This window comes from Vigna unguiculata, chromosome 1, assembly GCF_004118075.2.
Source record: "Vigna unguiculata cultivar IT97K-499-35 chromosome 1, ASM411807v1, whole genome shotgun sequence".
In the NCBI taxonomy this organism is placed as follows: domain Eukaryota; kingdom Viridiplantae; phylum Streptophyta; class Magnoliopsida; order Fabales; family Fabaceae; genus Vigna; species Vigna unguiculata.
In genome coordinates, this window is record NC_040279.1 from 37,135,977 (window position 1) to 37,154,554 (window position 18,578).

The following is an 18,578-nucleotide window of genomic DNA, read 5'->3' on the forward strand; positions in this document are numbered from 1 at the left end:
GTCTTGATGAAGTTGAAGTAGACCAAAACAATGTTATCTTCAACTAATTATAAAATGTTATCAACCTTGATGTCAATGTGAGTGAATTGAAAGATTCATTTATTTATCATCAGTTGTAAATCAAGTTAAGGGTTCTCTTTACCTTTTGTCGCATTTTACAAAATGGTCAATCGACAATGACACGTGAATGAATTGAAAATAATTGTCAAATAACTTTATGAGTTTTTTTTCTAAAAATAAAATCACAAAATTATTTATCCGAAAATTTTCTTTTTGCAAATGCGGATTTATGCAACATACAAATTTAAATGAATACATACTTAAGTGAATGTCTATTGTATTTTTGAATTAGATGAGAACAACAAGATGATTGACCCACCTTTAGCGAATGACCGAAAATTTATAAATAAATAAATAAACAAACAAACATTGTGTAACGTTTTTTAATTATTTGTCTTGAAATTAAAGTTGCAAATGAATTATTAGATTTTGAATTTAATTCTAAATTAATTCTCCCGATAAATATTAAATATTCAGCTTCAATATTGTAGAATAATTAATTTCATCTGATCGAAACGTTTCGCATAACAAAGGTGAAGAACCGAAGAGAAGAAAGAGAAATTATTGGGCTAAAAGCCTGTATCAGCTATGAGATGGCAAGCCCAGCCCACAATGTAAAGTCCAAATGAACAGAATAACCGGTTCATTTAATATTGTCCAGCAACTAATTAGACATCACGGGATATAAATGGTGTAGAGTTATTTCGAAATGGTGTTAGTCACATTATTTATAGCTATAATTTGAAGACAAAAGAAAAAAACAGTGTTTTTTTGTTTTCACTTATGGTGTTCATGAAATATTTGTGTGTTGTGATAGATCTTTCTTTTGTGGTTATGGAAAAACCTAAGTACCTCTCCTGAATAAAGATTTGTGATTTCTTTTGTGTCTTCTTCGTTTTCCTGTCTTCATTTGTTTGGGAATGAAAAAACAAAACAACCATTGTTCTAAAAAAGAGATTTTCTTACATATAAGAAACTGTTTGTCCCCTACATTGATCACTCCCACACCTTTTGCTCGTGGTCTACATAATTACTTACATCACTATTTGAAGGCATTTAAAATGTTATTCATTACAAGATGGAGACACATTCTAGAGTGTTTGCATTTAAATTGTTATGTAGCATAATTTAAGTGTTGGATGTAAAGTTAACTGTGTTTATTATTTTTTATCTTAAATTAAATTTATCTTATGAGATACCATAACTTGTAGCATTTCATGCATGCATGAGTGAAATTGTATGAACTATAGAAAACATATAATGCAGAATGAGAATGGTAAGGATTGGAATTATATATGTGTGAGGGATCATGCTTATCGTTATAGATATAAGTTCCATGTCTGTTATGTATGGGCCTTCGTGAAAATGGTTCTTGGAGAACTTCAAGGGATACTTCTTCTCCATGCTCTGTTCATCACCTTTCTCCGACAGTTTTTCTAGTTCGAGCACCGTGCTCTTGTTTTTATTGCATTTCTTCACACAAAAATTCAAATACCTTTGTTTTCCTGCTCTGAAGAACAATAGACAACAAAAATAAAATCAAGTGGTAAATCAAATATAAAATAAACTGCATAATTTGATTCCTTTTATTTTCTTAAACATAATTAATTTTTCATTTTTAAAAACTATAAAGAACATAAGTTTTTATAACCTCTTTCTTTGTATCTATAACAATATATAAAGAGAATTCTCTCTTTTGTGTTCACATTTTATAATATCAATTTTACCTTTTATAATATAATTATTTATTAAATTTTTTTTTAAATTAATGGCTATTTTTACTTAATTTCTATAAAATTGTTTATTTTTTTCTTTTTTTTTATTCATCAACAATTAATTTCTCTATTCATTTTACTTTGTTTTTAATAAATATAAATTTATTTTATATATTAACTTAATAACATTACACTATTATCACATATTAATATACTATCATTCATATATAAAAAATGCGTACACACAGGCCTGTGTGGAGGCTAGTAAAAAACAAAAGGTAATAATATTTTGTACAAAATATATCTTACAATGACAACTACTTTTTTTTTGTAAATGTTTAAATACTCGAATGATATCCACTTTTTTAAAAATGTGTTAATTTGGTGTATGTTTTTTTTAAAAAATGTTAATTGCATTTCAACTTTTCTTCTAAAAAAGTGTCTCAATTAATTTTCTTTCATAAAAAAATTATTAAAACTATCACATGTCAATATCTGATCTTTTTTATTTTTTTAATTTTTTTGCCATGTGTCAGGTTTTTGTATGACACGTGACATTATTTATATCACGTGATAGGGTAATGTCACGTGTCAGTATCATTATCAAATATCATTGTTTTGATTTTAATTTAGTTCTTATATGTTTTCTTGATTCAATTTAGTCTTCACTTATGTTTTTTTTAATATTTTATCAATTTTTTTTAATAATTAAAATATTCTTTTAATATATTTTTTATAATATTCAAACTAATTAAATATAAATATTTTTACAAAATTAATTACTCTCCGATTCCAAACTAAATTTATTATTTATGTAAATAATATTTTGATATTTTTTATTAAAAAATATTTTTTAATATATTTTATTATTGTATATATATTTTTCGTTAATTATTTTTTTCAAAATAAAATAATATTATCTCTTCGGTCTAAATCTAAATTTATTATTTTTACGAATATTATATTAATATTTTTTATTAAATATAACTTAATAAAAATAGTTTCAATTGGATTCTATTTAGCCTTCTATAAAATTTTCTCATCCATTGACAGAATATGGAAAGGTTAGTATCTGTAGCTCTGCATGGACAAAAATCAAGTGGTTAAACATATGGAACCAAACAGTGTCAGTATGTTTAGTATAATTGATGTATATGTATGACTTGACTATCTGGTTACACAAATTGACCGAGACTCATACTTTAGTTACAAGTTCTAAAGAAAAATAGCCACTGGTTCAGGAGAAAATTGAAGATATATGATTATTTTTTTGTGAAATAACTATGCCCGATGAATGTTTCCACTAGTTTCTATTTTCATTTAACATCAGTTTCTTAAAATAGGCCTTTGATAATGAACTTGTATTGTGGTGTAGTGGCAGTGCTAGTTAGCTAGCTTAGGTTTTGAGTTTAGAAGTAATAAAAAATGGTGGTTTTGTAGGATAGGATGTGGACCTAATTATTGTTGTATTGTAACCAAGCAAACAGGGACGTTGCAGAGGAAGCTTTTGCCTTTTATAAATAGATAGAAGAGGAGCAAGAGATACTTGCAGCAGTTTGTTGTTGGTTGGTTCAACATGACTTTTTCTCTCTTTTCTTCTCTTCTTTTCCTTCTTTCTACCTTTTCCACCCTTTCTCACTCCCTCGCTCCCCATTCCCACCACCAACCTCACTCTGCCACACACAACTACAGAGATGCTCTCACAAAATCCATCATCTTTTTTGAGGGTCAGAGGTCAGGGAAGCTCCCTTCTAACCAGAGGATGTCTTGGAGGAGGGACTCTGCTCTATCTGATGGCTCCGCCATGAATGTCTGATACTATCTCAGTCCCAATTTTTTTTCTTCTTTGGCTTGTGAACCTTGCTTATTTCGGGTTAAATGTGCAATGCAGGTTGATTTGGTTGGAGGGTACTACGATGCTGGGGACAATGTGAAGTTTGGTTTTCCCATGGCCTTCACCACCACCATGCTTTCTTGGAGTGTTATCGAGTTTGGTGGGGTGATGAAAGGTGAGTTGCAGAATGCCAGAGAGGCCATTCGTTGGGGCACAGATTATCTTCTTAAAGCTACTGCTCATCCAGACACCATTTATGTCCAGGTTACTCTTCTCTTCATAATATTCTCTTTTATCTGTCAACTTTTGCCATGTTACGCCAAAATGCTTATGAATACGGAGAAAGCAAGGGAAGTATGGTTAATGGGTGTGTTTTTTTTTTTTTCAGGTGGGAGATGCTGAGAAGGACCACGCTTGTTGGGAGAGGCCTGAGGACATGGACACCCCAAGAAGTGTTTTCAAAGTAGACAAAAACAACCCTGGTTCAGATGTGGCTGCAGAAACTGCTGCGGCTCTTGCAGCTGCTTCTCTGGCTTTCAAGAAAACTGACCCAGCCTATTCCAAAACTTTGGTTAGGAGGGCTATTCGTGTATGTGATTCATTTCACACGAAAACCACGCTTTGATTGTAACGTAGTTCTCTAAAGTAATGCTGATAAAATGTGATGTTGTGCTTGTTTATGAATATAGGTTTTCCAGTTTGCTGATAAATACAGGGGATCCTACAGCAATGGCTTGAAGTCCGTTGTGTGCCCCTTTTATTGCTCCTACTCTGGTTATCAGGTGATGCCTTGGAAAAACAAATTTGTATTACATTTTTGTGTAAAGTAAGAACAGTTCCTGAATGATGCCTGCGAAATGCGTTAGGATGAACTGTTGTGGGGAGCTGCTTGGCTTCACAAGGCTACTAAGAACCCAATGTACCTAAACTACATTCAAGTCAATGGACAGACCCTTGGGGCTGCAGATTCTGATAATACCTTTGGATGGGATAACAAGCATGTTGGAGCAAGGATACTGCTTTCTAAGGTCCAAAATTCATACCTTTTCTTTTTGTAGGGTTGGTAACGAACGACAATAATGGTTTCAAACTCATGTTTGTGTTCTTTGTTTTAGGAATTTCTTGTTCGGAAGGTGCAATCCCTGCATGACTACAAGGGACATGCAGACAATTTTATCTGTTCTGTTATCCCTGGTTCCTCCTCTTCTCGATTCACCCCAGGTAAGGTTCTTCTTTTCTTTTTCCTTTTTCTCTTCTTTTTCTTATTGTATCACCATTGTTAACACAGGTGGACTTCTGTTCAAGATGGGTGATAGCAACATGCAGTATGTGACTTCCACCTCCTTCATACTCTTAACTTACGCTAAGTATTTAACCAAAGCCCATGTGGTTGTGAACTGCGGTGGAGCCACGGTGACTCCAAAGAGACTACGTGTTATAGCCAAGAAACAGGTACAGAAAAACTAGACCCATCAGAAGGGTGCGTGCTGATACATTCTGTTTCATGAAAATATTGATCTTCATTTATTGTTGTTGTTTTCAAGGTGGATTACTTGTTAGGAGAGAACCCCTTGAAGATGTCGTACATGGTGGGTATGGTCCACGGTATCCGCGAAGGATACACCACAGGGGCTCATCGCTGCCGTCCATTGGTGTTCACCCTGGCAAGATCCAATGCTCGGCAGGGTTCAGTGTGATGAATTCAGAATCACCCAATCCCAATACTCTAGTGGGTGCCGTTGTTGGAGGACCGGATCTGAATGATCGGTTCCCTGATGAACGGTCAGATTACGAGCAATCAGAGCCTGCTACTTATATCAACGCACCTCTTGTGGGATCGCTTGCTTATCTTGCACACTCTTTTGGCCAACTCTAGGGAACAGTGTCTCCAACTTGTGTTTGCACCTTTTGTTTTAATTAAATGTCAGTACTTACTAACCTGTTTAAGTGTTAAATCCAGTTTGTTAAGTGTTGATTTTAATGGAAGAAGTTTTACGTTTATATATATATAGTTGGTGAAGATTGAATAACTGAAAAAAGTATAAAGTAAGTTGAGGGTGGGAATGTGTGAGAATGTATAATAATGAGGGTTTGTTGGGATGATTAATCCTTGAAAGTTGGAAGTAATGAATTGTTAATAAAGAGTGGCAGAGGATATAAATAAATATAATAAGGAAAATAAGTGAGTAATAATTTTGATTTGAATATTCTACTGGGTTACACATAACGAGCTTTGACCGTTGAAAGCCATATAGAGAAATGTGGATGAAAGGGTCTGAAAAAGCTGGTAAGGATGGACATGTGAAGTGTAAGAAGTAACAAGTAATGAGTGGTGGGAAGTGAGAAGTGGGAGGATGATACCTAAGATGGAAACATATTCCTCCATCTGGAATTGTTTCAAAATAAAGTACTTTTTTATTATAAGAACAAGTTTTAAATTTAAGTGACTCTCCTTGTTCTAAATTTATATAATAATGGATATTAAAGATAATAAGAGTGTTAAGGATCTGAATGCTTTTAGTATAACATGTGTGTAAATTTGAACAAAATGATATGTGTACACTGAATTCCCTGTAATAGATACGTTATGAAATAATGTTATAGTATTTCCAAACAATAGTTCATGGTAAAAATAAAAAAGTATTATTTAAAACTTCAAAATTGAAGGCCATTTAGCATGTAATCTTACACACCCAAAAGGGCTTACACGGTCTCATTACTAGTTCTAAGATAAACAATGCTTTATTCTTGCTCATCAGTGAGATCACAATCAAGGCCTTGATCACTGCTAACTACTAATCAAAGCAAAAAAAGAAACATTCAAATTCATCAACCAGTGCTCACTACCTCTCACATAATCTAACTTAAAATAGATCAAACTCCTCTAGGTCGCATCACATCACCAGATTTCAGAGCAGCGCAACCAAACTTTTATTTTTTATTATTATTATGCCTGCCCTCAAGTATACAGTTAACTCGCTTCATCTTATGCATCATCTTTTGCTAGGGGAACAGATTTTGCCTGCAAAAAAGATAAAATTAATGCTACAAATAAGATACAGAACATCTCATGTATGAACAAATTAATGTCATGTCATGTCAAGTGACTCACCAAATCACGGAACTTAAGGATATAGAACATCTCAAGATATCGTCGAGTTTCACGCCTCTCCAATTTGGAAACGTATTTCCAGAAACTGTAAACTCCCGCCAAGGTCAAGAGTCTTTCGGAATAAATCTTCCAAGTGTAGCTGTTCAATTTTAGCTCAAGTTAGCATTTCTCACAAGAAAAGTAACAGTGTTTTATTTAACAAGATTACTCACCTTTCATAAATTCTTTTCAGACCACCATCAGAGATTTTCTTCCAATGGCTTGGGTCTTTCTTGCAGGTCTGGAAGAATTCAATCAATAGCTCTGAAGCTTGATCAGGGTGATAAGGATCGATGTGAAATCCTGATATACCATGCTCGATGATCTCAGCAGGACCACCGTTGGAAGTAGCAAATGTGGGGAGTCCACAGGTCATGGATTCCACAACTGTAAGCCCAAAAGCTTCATAGAACGCAGGCTGAAGCAATGGAGTGATGGTTACAATTTACAGAGAAAGCCTGAGAAATGAAATCAAATGGGAAAGAGATATCAGTGATAATTATAATACCTGAACGAAAGCACCTTGTGTGTCTGCTATGTAGCGATAAAGCTCCCCGTTACGTGCCCTGTTTGTTTGGGCAGCAATCCAACGGAAATCACCATTTAAGTTGTACTCTTTGATGAGACCGTGCATCTTCTCAATTTCTGCAATTTCTTCTCTGTCGCTGGACTTCTTTACATCGATGTAACCAGCCACTACAACAAGGTTCACCAGTTCCCTCAATTTGCTGCTCTTAGCAAATAACTCAACCAATCCTGTCATGTTCTTCACTCTGTCTAGCCTTGCCATGGAGAAAATTATGGGCTTTGACTTGTCCTTCAGTGTTCCACTGTCACATTGAGACAAAATACAACGTTGTATTGATCCTCCATGGAGATACAGAATGATGTAAAAGTTTTGCAAACTCACATGTGCTCATCAGTCTGTGTTGGATCATACAGTAGCTGTTCAATGGAACCGTGCAGGGATGTAAGCCTGTTCTGCGTTTCGGAGTAGGGGAAATACATTGACATATCTGCTCCAGGAGAAACAATATTGAACTTGGGATCAAAACATCAATGCCATGGACAACCCTATAGAGCCCAGGAAGAGTAAAACCAGTGTGGCTCTCATACTGTCCAACTGTGTTTTTCCTGTGAGTATGAGTTAAAGAAAATGAAGTGAGTGGAATCAGGATATCGAAAACCAAAACATATAACTAGGTATATTATACTTACGTTCCTGCAATCTCTTGGTAGGTACTGGTGATGATAAAATCAGCGTTATTCATGGCTATTAAATCAGCAGTGAACTGGCATGAAAAGTGATATTTTTCATCAAATTTCTTCCAGTATATATCTGAATCCGGATATTTTGTCTTCTCAAGTGCATGGGCGATGGTGCACTACACATGGTAACATCCAAATCAATTTAAGGTGGACTGTCGGCAGTAGATAACATGAGATGTCACATTTCGAAAGGCAAATTAAGAGATAAGAAAGAAGAGGGACAAGAACCTGTGTAACTCCCATTTTATAAGCCAATAAAGATGCAACAAGATTTCCATCACTGTAGTTTCCAATGATGAAGTCGGGATAACCTTGTAACTCAGCAGCAATTTCACTGGCCACGTCCTGTTTACATACTCAGCCATCAATATTAAATGGAAATGATAACAAATCTAAATTAAGCTAAGAAATTGTTTAAATCCTGACAATGATTCATGGGAAAGTGAACAATTCAATTACCTCTGAATAAGTCTCTAGATAAGGCCACACATCAAACCTTGAAATCCATTTACGGAGAGTTCCTGACTCCGATCTGAATGGAACTCGCAAAATATGAGTGTGCTCGGTACCACTCACTCTTTCTAGTCGTTGGTTGCAAGTTGTCCCCTTTGCATCGGGTATTAGCCTGGTAACCTGCATAACAGCAGAGAATTTAACTTGATTTGAACTCAAAAAACGATCAAATACAAAAGCCTTATCAATATGAAAAGCCAGACCCAAAGAGTGACACTTACAATCAGAATTCTGGGAGTGAAATCTAGTCCTTGTTTCTTAATCCGAAGGAGCATCTCATTCTCAAGGGCACGCACTTGATCTAGGATATAAACAACCTGCATATAAAACCTTCAATGTAAGATAAAAGAATGGAAACAACTGAGGGAAACAAAAAGAGGAGGCACCGAAACAACTATTGTTTTCAGTATATGAGAAATGAGATAGATACCTGGCCACCGGTGTCAGGCAAACCCAAGACATTGGCTTGTCCGAAGAAGCCATGAGGAGACAATATAACAACATTGAATACCATTGGCACTCTGCCAAGGAAAGTCTCGAGAGTAGAAGGATCAGGAGCTTGAAGGATATCCAGTAGCAGATGCATCGTTTCCAATACCCTTTCAGCATTATCACCCCAACCTCTCTCAAAACCCATTCCTTGTAACCTACATTCAGAACAAATCAAAGGAAAAAAAAAAATTAAGCAAAAAATGTCCCACGAAATTCTCGCAGCACTCTGTTGCACAATGAACACATAAACCCCATAAGCTTACTCATATTCAAAATCTGAATAGGGTGTTTCACGTGGAATCTTAGAAAGATAATCCTCAGTCTTGGCCAGAGCAGTCTGGAGTTTGGAAATGTTCTGTATTCTGTCATTTAACATCAGAGCCTGTGACATGAACAACAAGGGAGAGAAAATTTTCACAATTACGGATTCCTCTTACTAAAACAAAGAACATAAATAAGACATTGAGAATTCATAAGTCAGTTTAAGTTTCATTGCTGAGACTATAGCTGATGTCGCGTAACATAATCACACTATTGAAGTTCATAACATAACACGGCATGCTTACATGGCCCTTATACTTGTGAGCTCGGAGGAAATCAAGCAAGGGGTCCAAGGAATCTTTGTTGCGGAACATAATGGATGAAAGGTGGCGATTGAGAAATTGGACACCATTGCCAATGGATGATGAACGGGATGGACGAGGGAATGAGGCATTAAATGGCTCGAAATCAAGTTCCAGTACAAAATTGTCAGTATTCCTAAAGAACAATAAACAGAAACAGTCACCAATTTCAGAAACAGTCCAGGGTCAGAGTTTATTTCTTCAATGAAAACTAGGCAGTATTTCTTACTTTCCATCCACAAGTTCTTCCTTAAAGCTCAGATATTCAGCAATGCTTAATTGCTCCACGCTGAGTTCAGAGACATTAACACGGACATATTCCCAGACACCAGGTCTTGGACGAACTCCTATTGCCACAAAAGGAGGCAAAACTATGGCTTCCTGTCACAAAAATAATGCTACACATTTTAATTCCATATCTTAAATCTTCCAACGTGATTGCGAAATAACTTTCCCGAATATTACTGTTTCAGTCGTTGACAGTGCCAACAACAGTGCTCGTGACTGTGACAATGACAATAAACTGTGTAGTATTAAGTCCTTATCAGTTAGGATATAGATCAAGGTCCCAAATACTTTGTATTCATTTCAATTTATTTAAAAAAGTTTTCGAATAAGGTTAAATTGGTCATCTCCCAAGTAATGAATTATTCAATAATTTTCTAAAAAAAGTATTTATTATCAGACCACGTGTATGTCACAGGTTAAAGTCGAGAAACTTCCCTGAGTGGGACTTGTATGAAATTTTATGAAACCTCAAAAACTACTTAGAAAATCATAACATTTATTAAATCATATTTAATCTAAATCAAAGTAATGATAAAGTAAATTACCTGAGCAGCCCTGATAATTTCACCGAAGGGACCATTTTTAAGATCCACCTTTGCTTGATCGTCCCCAGGGATGTTGTCAAGTTCATCAATTAAGTTATGAGGTTGCAGAATCCCTTTCCCCTGAGCCACATACCTTAAAAAAACAACATGCAAAGACAAGCATTCATAGAAATGAGACATATACTAAAACAGGTGCAGCAAACACAGAGAAAAAAATAACATTTTAATTAACTAAAAAAAAGTAGGTTTGACAAAGTAAGAACCTGGAGAGAAGAGAAATGAGTTCGTTACGATGAGCAGAGAGAGTGTCTTCAACTCGATCTCTGATGCTTGGAAGCCGACCAAGTTTTGGTTTTGGTTGAGCAGCCATGTGGAAGACTCTTGTTATGAAGAGATGTTAGTTAAGTGGATTTGGAGTTTTCAGTTGCAGTTAGAAAAAAGCAGGAGAGTTAAAGAAGAAATTAGTGAGAGTTGTGTTGTGGATGATTAGAGTTGAGTTCGTTTTTATAGTGAAGAGAAAAGCAACAAGAAAGGTATACGTGTCCATCATTCACCATTTTCCTCCATGTTAAATGTATTTATAGCTTTTGTGTAATAAATTTAGTATTTTGTATGGTTAGATTAGCAACCACTATTTCTGACGCTTCTTCTTGGTCTCACTTTTATTCTAGAAAGATGTTAGGTCAAGCTTAACATAATTACCCGATAAATCATCTAACTTTTTCAAGTTAAAAATTACTATAAATTTAAAACTCAAATTAAGAGCTATTATGAAAATAAAAGAGAAATTATTTTTGCAATTTAAAATGTACAGATTTTTTAAGAAAAGAACTACAACAAGTGCATAGATGTTTGATGGTGTCTGCCTTGTTTTAAGTTATTTTTATAATTTTAAAAATATATCTTCACTTTTTCAACAAAAAGTATTTCTCAATTTTTCTTAAACAAGTGATATTAAAACTAAAATCTAAAGATAATGTATACTATATTAGAAAATAATTATTGTCTCGGTCTTATACAGACTGATTATAATATAATATTACATTAAAATATATTGGGTCATATTTTTTGACAAGCTAAAATACTAAAACATTTTAGTGAAGATGCTAGTGTGATAGAAAGAAAAATAAGTAGTTCAAGAATAGATATGAGAATAGATTTTGAAACAACTTTAAGTCAACATTATAAAAAAAATCATTTTAAAATAAAGTTAGTGTTAATTTATATTTAATTTTAATTATATTTTCATTTTAATGGATATTTTCTGACTTTTTATAAGTATGTATCATTATATAATAATGGATAAATTTTAATTTATTAAAAAATATAAATAATAATACATAAATAGTCAGGCAAGCATATATTCATCGTTTTAAGTATCACTAGGAAATACTTTTAATAAAAATTAATTAATTTCATTAGCTTTGTTATGTTTATTACAGTGAGACTTTTACTTTGTTAAAGAAGGTATTTTTCATAAGTACTCGTAATTGAAATTGCATATTTTGTCTTGAATATATTTTCTATATATTTTGTATACTCTTTAAATAGAGACATATTTTTGGATCATCAACCTACTCCAATACACATTAATAAATATTTATTTATTTTATGTTTTTTATTATATTATTTTTTCTTAAAAATAAAAATTAAATTTCAAATTTAATATCAATTCATAAAATAAAATTTATATTCATTTATATAATCTAAATTAATTGAATGATTCGAAGCTTAATAGTACATGAAATAATAGATTTAACAAAACATCAATATTATTATGAATGTTAAACAAATAATGGGTTTAATCACCTTATAAAATAAAATTAATACTTATTTATATTATATAAAATTATCTTATCTCTAATAAAATATTTAAAAAATAAAAAATAAAACAAGCGACCACCACGTCTTATCCTAAACTTTTATAAAATAATAAAACCTTGTGCTTGTGCCTTTAATTGTCTGATTAATAATTGTCTAAGGAATCACTGATTCGGTAAGTGGCTCCCACCAAAAAATTCACCTGGTTGGGTCTTCTCTATTCAATTATTATATTGAACTCAGCACTGTTACTATTGAGTTTGATGTGGGTGTGTCTGGTATATGCACCATGATCTTCTGCTAGTTTCTGGTATATGCACCATGATCTTATCCATTTAGTATATGCCCATCATTCTTTTCTATCATATCATTCTGTGTGCCATAATTCAACCACCTACTACAGTTTTTAAGATAAACAACACACTTATGCTCTGGGATTTGACTACCGGACATTTTTTATTTTAAATTACACCTTTTTTCCTAAAGGAACTTAGATTACACTATTTTAGTTGGAGAAACACTTTAAATTAATACGTGGCCGAGGCAAATTTTGGATTCTATTTTTTATCATATCTTATATAGAAATAAATGATGAATCGCATTGAAAAAATTATTTCAACCTTCAATAATGATAGCTTCTTTTTGTGAAATTTAAATTAATTAAGACAACGATATAAATAATCTTAGTTAATATCAAGAGTGATAAAATCGGTCAGTCAAGTCACTAATCCAACGTATTGATTTTAGAGATGTCAAAATAGGTTTCAACTCGTGAGTCAATCTAGCTCACCACAGGTTCGAGTCGGGTTGGGTTGAGAAAAATTCAACTTTTTTAAAAATGGGTTAAACTCAACCCGACTCACTTAATCCACGGATTAAACGAGTTCGAACCGGGTTGAAGGTGGGTTGGACCACTTAACCCACCAACAATTTTTAAAATTTTTTTTATTTTTTTACTATTCCTATTATATTTGTTCACAATTTCATATTTTTAAATAGTTTGAATGTTTAATTAATTTGATTGTCAAGTAATATATGTTAATACTTTAATCTTTAACTATAATCTTTATAATAAATTACTCATGTAAGCATCTTATAAACAATTTTTTCTAAATTAGCATGAAAAAAATGTATAGTTTTTTTATTTATATTTAGTTGAATAGCATGATAGAAAATTTGTAATATTAGTCATACTTTCTAGACTATATGAATAGTTTCTTGGAAATAATTCTTCGTATATTAATGGTGAGCATGATCCAAAACATTAGTTCTTGATTTTACTATGATTGGTTACTTAAAAATTTATTTAAATATTTTGAATACTAAAAAATAAATAAATAAATAATTTTTTTAGGTAGGTTGATGAGTCAACCCACTTAACCCACCAACCCGTGGTAGGTTGAACCGGGTTACAAAATTTCTGACTCACCATAAAATGAGTCGGGTTAAGTTCACTAATTTTCATTGCGACTTGTGGTGAGACAACCCGTTGGCTCACTGTGACATGTCTAATTTACGTTCAAGTATCTTAAAAATATAAAACTATCATATTTTTTTTTAAACGAACACACAGGACTATCAAAAGAACTTTTTTTTTTTTTCTTGACGTTCAAGTATCTTAAAAATATAAAACTATCATTCTTTTAAATGTATTAATTGTCACTAAATAATGAATTATAATTATATAATTCATAAAGTATAAATTATAATAAATTATATATAGACCTTTGAAGGTTAAATTATATTATGTAAAGATTTTAGTTGTATTAATAAACGGTTATAAAAAGATAAATGTTACATGACCGAATACATGTATCATTCCAAGTAAGGAAATTAATGTTTAAAATACCAGGATAAATCTTAAAATTAAAATGTTATCACAATTAAGAGTAAAATGTTATTCTATAATAATTTATTCCTTTTTCACCACAATTCGTTGCATATAAATAATTTTATTTTTTAATCTAATTCTCTTCACCCTTTTTTTTTTCATTCCCTTGCTTTCTTTCTTATCATGAGATAAAATATAAAAGAAACAAAATGATCCATCCACATCTAATTAATTTGGGTCACCTATGTTACAAACCTTATCCATTCAATATTGTATTATTATATATCTTTTGAACAAGTGGCCTTTGATTAGACCTTTCTTTATTTTCCTAAAATTGTAGTTTTTGAAAAAAAAATGTTCAGAAAGTCCATGTCTTGAAAAAAAAAAAAAACATATGCGGAAATCTCACTCGTGACCTCCTATGCCTAAAAAATTAGTAAAGTCATATTTGCCTACACCAAGTTGATCTCATGCACAAGGTAAGACATAAGACATGACACTAAACCCTAAACCAAATACGACAACCCTGCACATGATCACAAAAATTGAATAGTATATTGGTCATTTTGTATGAAAGTTTCATAACCTTTTATGGTTAAAATTAACATGGTGTATTGCTTTAGTAGCACATGAACATGTGTAATTTTCATATGAAGGTGGATGTGTGAGTTAATTGAGTTGACAGTAGCAAAACGGGAATGATGGATACCAAAGTGAAAATGTCACATTAGGTTTAGTCTTGTCATTTTAAGAGTGTAGCGAAAAATATCTAAAGTCATCAAATTTAGTTTAGGAAATAGCCTAAGAATATTTAATCAATGTAATGCATACACTGTCACAAACTAAAGCCATTTATCTTGTTGATGTTCTTAATATAGTATCACCGGAAAAGTAAATATTGGATAAATTTTATTTCACAAAAGAATATTGAAGTTTCACCTATTAAATTATTTTAACAATAGTTTACTAATAAAAATATTTTTTTCAAAAAATAATTTTGTATTTAGTATAAATATAACTTATACATGTTTTTAAAATAAAGAAGAAATTTTTTAAAATAGTTTAAGACCAGTGGTTATTTTATTAATGATACTCGATTATTTTATTTATACAAGAGTTCAAATCAGTATTTTTTAAACTTTTCTTGTCTTCCTTTAGTGTTAAGAATTCAAGTGTGAGTTTAAGTCTTACATTGGCTAAAAATGATAAAATGGAGCACTATATAAGGATAAAAACTCATAAACTCATTGTCTTAAGATTTTGGGTTGAGAGTAGGGGTGGCAAAAACGGGCCGAGCTGGCCCATTTTGGCCCGACCTGCCTGTGACCCGTCAAAAACGGGCCGGACCGGGCTGGCCCGCCATCAATAAACAGGTCAAAAACTGCAACCCGTCCTGTCTTCGGACTGGGCCATCTCTTTTTTTTTTACTTTTTTTTATTTTTTTTATTTTTTTAACTTTTTATTAAAATTTTGTTTATAAATTTATTATATATATATATATAAAATTTATCTATATAATATAAAAAATATTATTTTTTAATTATTTTTAATTTTAAACAAAAAAATAAAAAATAAAAGGGTTGGCGAGCTGGCCCGTTTTGGCCCGCTAAACTGACGGGCTAGGCGGGCCAGGTTACAGTGAGTTGACGGGTTGGAAATTCCAACCCGGTCCGCCCTTTTTGGGCGGGTTGGCGGACCCGGCCCATTTTGCCATCCCTAGTTGAGAGTGATGTCAATGCCTTATGTGGTTGGATTCAAATCTCATTGGTGTTTGTTTTCCCTAGTGATACCCCCTCCTTAAAAACCTAACATTTTGATCTCTGACTTCTTCATTCATTTATTTATTTTTTTGAAGATCAAAGTATGTCATAAGACTCTTGGTGTTAAGGTCTACAATCCTACCTAATCAGAATCCTGAACAGAGTAAATTCATCTTTTGTCCTTTTTTTTATTTTTTAAAAAATGTGTGCATGTGGGGGTCTTCTGAGCTTACATGTATCATTTAAGCGTTCAAGATGAATTTTTTTGATTACAATTGTTAAGGTATGTTCTAATCATTAATCAAAGTTTTTGATGTGCAAGTAGACGAGGTAAAGTATATGGAGCTCGTGAGAGTGTGTTGAACTTGTGTAAAGCACCACTTGTATTATTCAGTTGTAGTTTAATATGGTGAATTGACTCTAAAATTGTGATTGGTATAGTATAATTGAAGTGCCTTTGTTTGTGTTCATTTAGTAATGTTGTTGTGTGAACATGAATTGTGAAATTTAGAATTTGGTATGTTGAAACTGTATTGATAAATCGTTTGAGTACGATGATGGAATTGAATTGTGACTTTATTGTTTGGACTATGATTTTGGGTTGTATTAGAATTGTTGTTTGTGAAATTGTTTTGATTCGAATAAAATTGTCCAATTTGATTTATTTAACTTGACAAGTACAAACTTCTACTACGAATTTAAATGCATAAGCCAAGTTTAAAAGATCGCATTTCCTTTTTTCTATTTTACATACATATATAATTAGTTTTTAAACAAGTTAAAAATAAACAAATAATAACAACATATTAATAATAGACAAAGCCATTAATCTTTTTATTCAGTTTACTTATTGACCAAACATCTTTATTTTATTTTTTTACTTTTTCGTTTTGTATTATATCAACAAAAATATAAAGAAACAATGTATAAATTATTTTATTAGTATTATTAAATAACAATATATATTAATTTAATAATCAAATGCAACATTTCACGTGATCAAATAGTAAAATTATTCATATAAACTAATTATTGTCAAATTGACTTTGTTATACTTTCCATTTCAATCTCCGTATTCAAATTAATTGCTCTCACTTTTCCTCACATGTTTTCATACACTGAAACTACAATTGTTTGTTCTCTTTCGTCATTCAAGAGAGATGAAATTTGATTCGTAAGAAAATCATGGTTAAATTTCAGGTTTCAGAAATTGGATTGCAAACACTGGATCCATAAATCAAGCATCAGAACTTAAGGTTCTTCCACAATATTTTACGAATAAAAAAATATATTTTTCTCAACTTTGTTTACAAAATAAGATTAAACTCCAGTTTTGTAAAGTGTAAATACAATTCAATATTTATGTCCAAACCAGAAATAAAAGATAAATATTCATGTGTTCGCACAAGCTCGCCAAAGAATTACTCTTGGTAAATAATTACCTTTCAATAAAGAATTATTTCAAGAATCTTCTTAAAAATACTACTTTTTTTTTTTCTAAAATAAATTATACTAACTACCCGTGTCAGCCGTCACTCACTCATAAGTATGACAAATATTGGGCCTAAATGATGGGCTGCTCCCAGAGTCAAATGTGGTTCTTTATCTTTACTCTTGACAGTAGGCTGATTCTTCCTGCACCTCCATAATTTAATCAGGCATCTCATACACTTGAAAATTCCAATTTTACTCTTTAGTTTAAGATTTTCATTAAGTTCCATAATGTACAATTCAGAAATATTCTCAAATTTGCAATTTAAAATATAGATTTTTTATTTAGGATTGTATATTATAAAATACAAAAATAAAAATATATTTTGAATTATATAATCTAAAGTATATTTTTAATAGAAAGAAGAAGGTGAAGAATGAGAGAGAGAGATCCTGGAAAAAGAATAAGGTAATGAGTGAGGGAGAGGGGTGCACTATTCGATCAAGAAGAACGGGTGAGAAGAAAAAATGGATTATTTCACAACTCTATGGGGGTGCTAAGTTAAAATGTTTGGAGGTTCAGAAAGAATAAGCTGCCTTAACACTAGGTAAATGAGATTTAAACATTGGGCTTCTCGTAAGTGTTAAGACTAGGTGAATGAGTTTTGGGTCTTTCTTCCTGCACCTCCAAAATTTCTTCTACACCTCCAAAATTTCTTTAAATTTCTAAAAAACCCTTTGCCATTTAAGGAAACCCACGAACATCATACCCCCAAAATTATGTCGACTTCTGGAAGTCAAAATATATCACTAGAAGTTGACTTCCGAAAGTCAAAATGTATCACCAGAAGTCGACTTTCAGAAGTCAAAATATATCACCGAAAGTCGACTTCCGGAAGTAAAAATTTATAACCGGAAGTCAAAAAATATTACGGAAGTCGACTTCCGTAAGTCAATAAATTAATTTTATTTTAAATATTTTTAATTCTTTTTAAAATTTATGTTTTCTAACTTTTAATTGTTTTTTAATTTTAATTTTTTTTTATATTTTCATATTTCTTAATATATATTTTAAAAAAATATTAATATCTATATATATAATTTTATTTTTATTTAATATACTAAAAATAAATATAAATATAAATATAAGTAAAATTAAAATAATATTAAACTTTAAATAAAAAAACAAAAAAATAAAAAATTTATTCTGCTTCATTTAATTTTATTTAATATTTAAATTAATTT

General features: G+C 31.7%; 2 protein-coding genes across 2 annotated transcripts; one reads left to right on the forward strand and one right to left on the reverse strand.

The window, feature by feature from the left end:
- The first annotated feature begins 3,316 nt into the window (after positions 1-3,316).
- Positions 3,317-5,610, forward strand: LOC114177702 (endoglucanase 17-like). The gene is given in 9 exon segments (XM_028063178.1): positions 3,317-3,585; positions 3,667-3,873; positions 3,998-4,198; positions 4,299-4,391; positions 4,476-4,637; positions 4,725-4,830; positions 4,898-5,061; positions 5,154-5,202; positions 5,205-5,610. Coding segments are annotated over 9 exon segments (1,497 nt in total). The 5' UTR covers positions 3,317-3,351; the 3' UTR covers positions 5,486-5,610.
- Positions 5,611-6,229: 619 nt separating this feature from the next.
- LOC114185026 (sucrose synthase 2-like) lies at positions 6,230-11,028 on the reverse strand. Its single transcript, XM_028072515.1, is given in 16 exon segments — positions 6,230-6,631; positions 6,722-6,860; positions 6,934-7,178; positions 7,269-7,590; positions 7,671-7,815; positions 7,818-7,894; positions 7,979-8,145; positions 8,258-8,374; positions 8,489-8,662; positions 8,764-8,859; positions 8,973-9,189; positions 9,298-9,416; positions 9,601-9,793; positions 9,887-10,038; positions 10,491-10,623; positions 10,754-11,028. Coding segments are annotated over 16 exon segments (2,439 nt in total). The 5' UTR covers positions 10,861-11,028; the 3' UTR covers positions 6,230-6,595.
- Between the last annotated feature and the right edge of the window lie 7,550 nt (positions 11,029-18,578).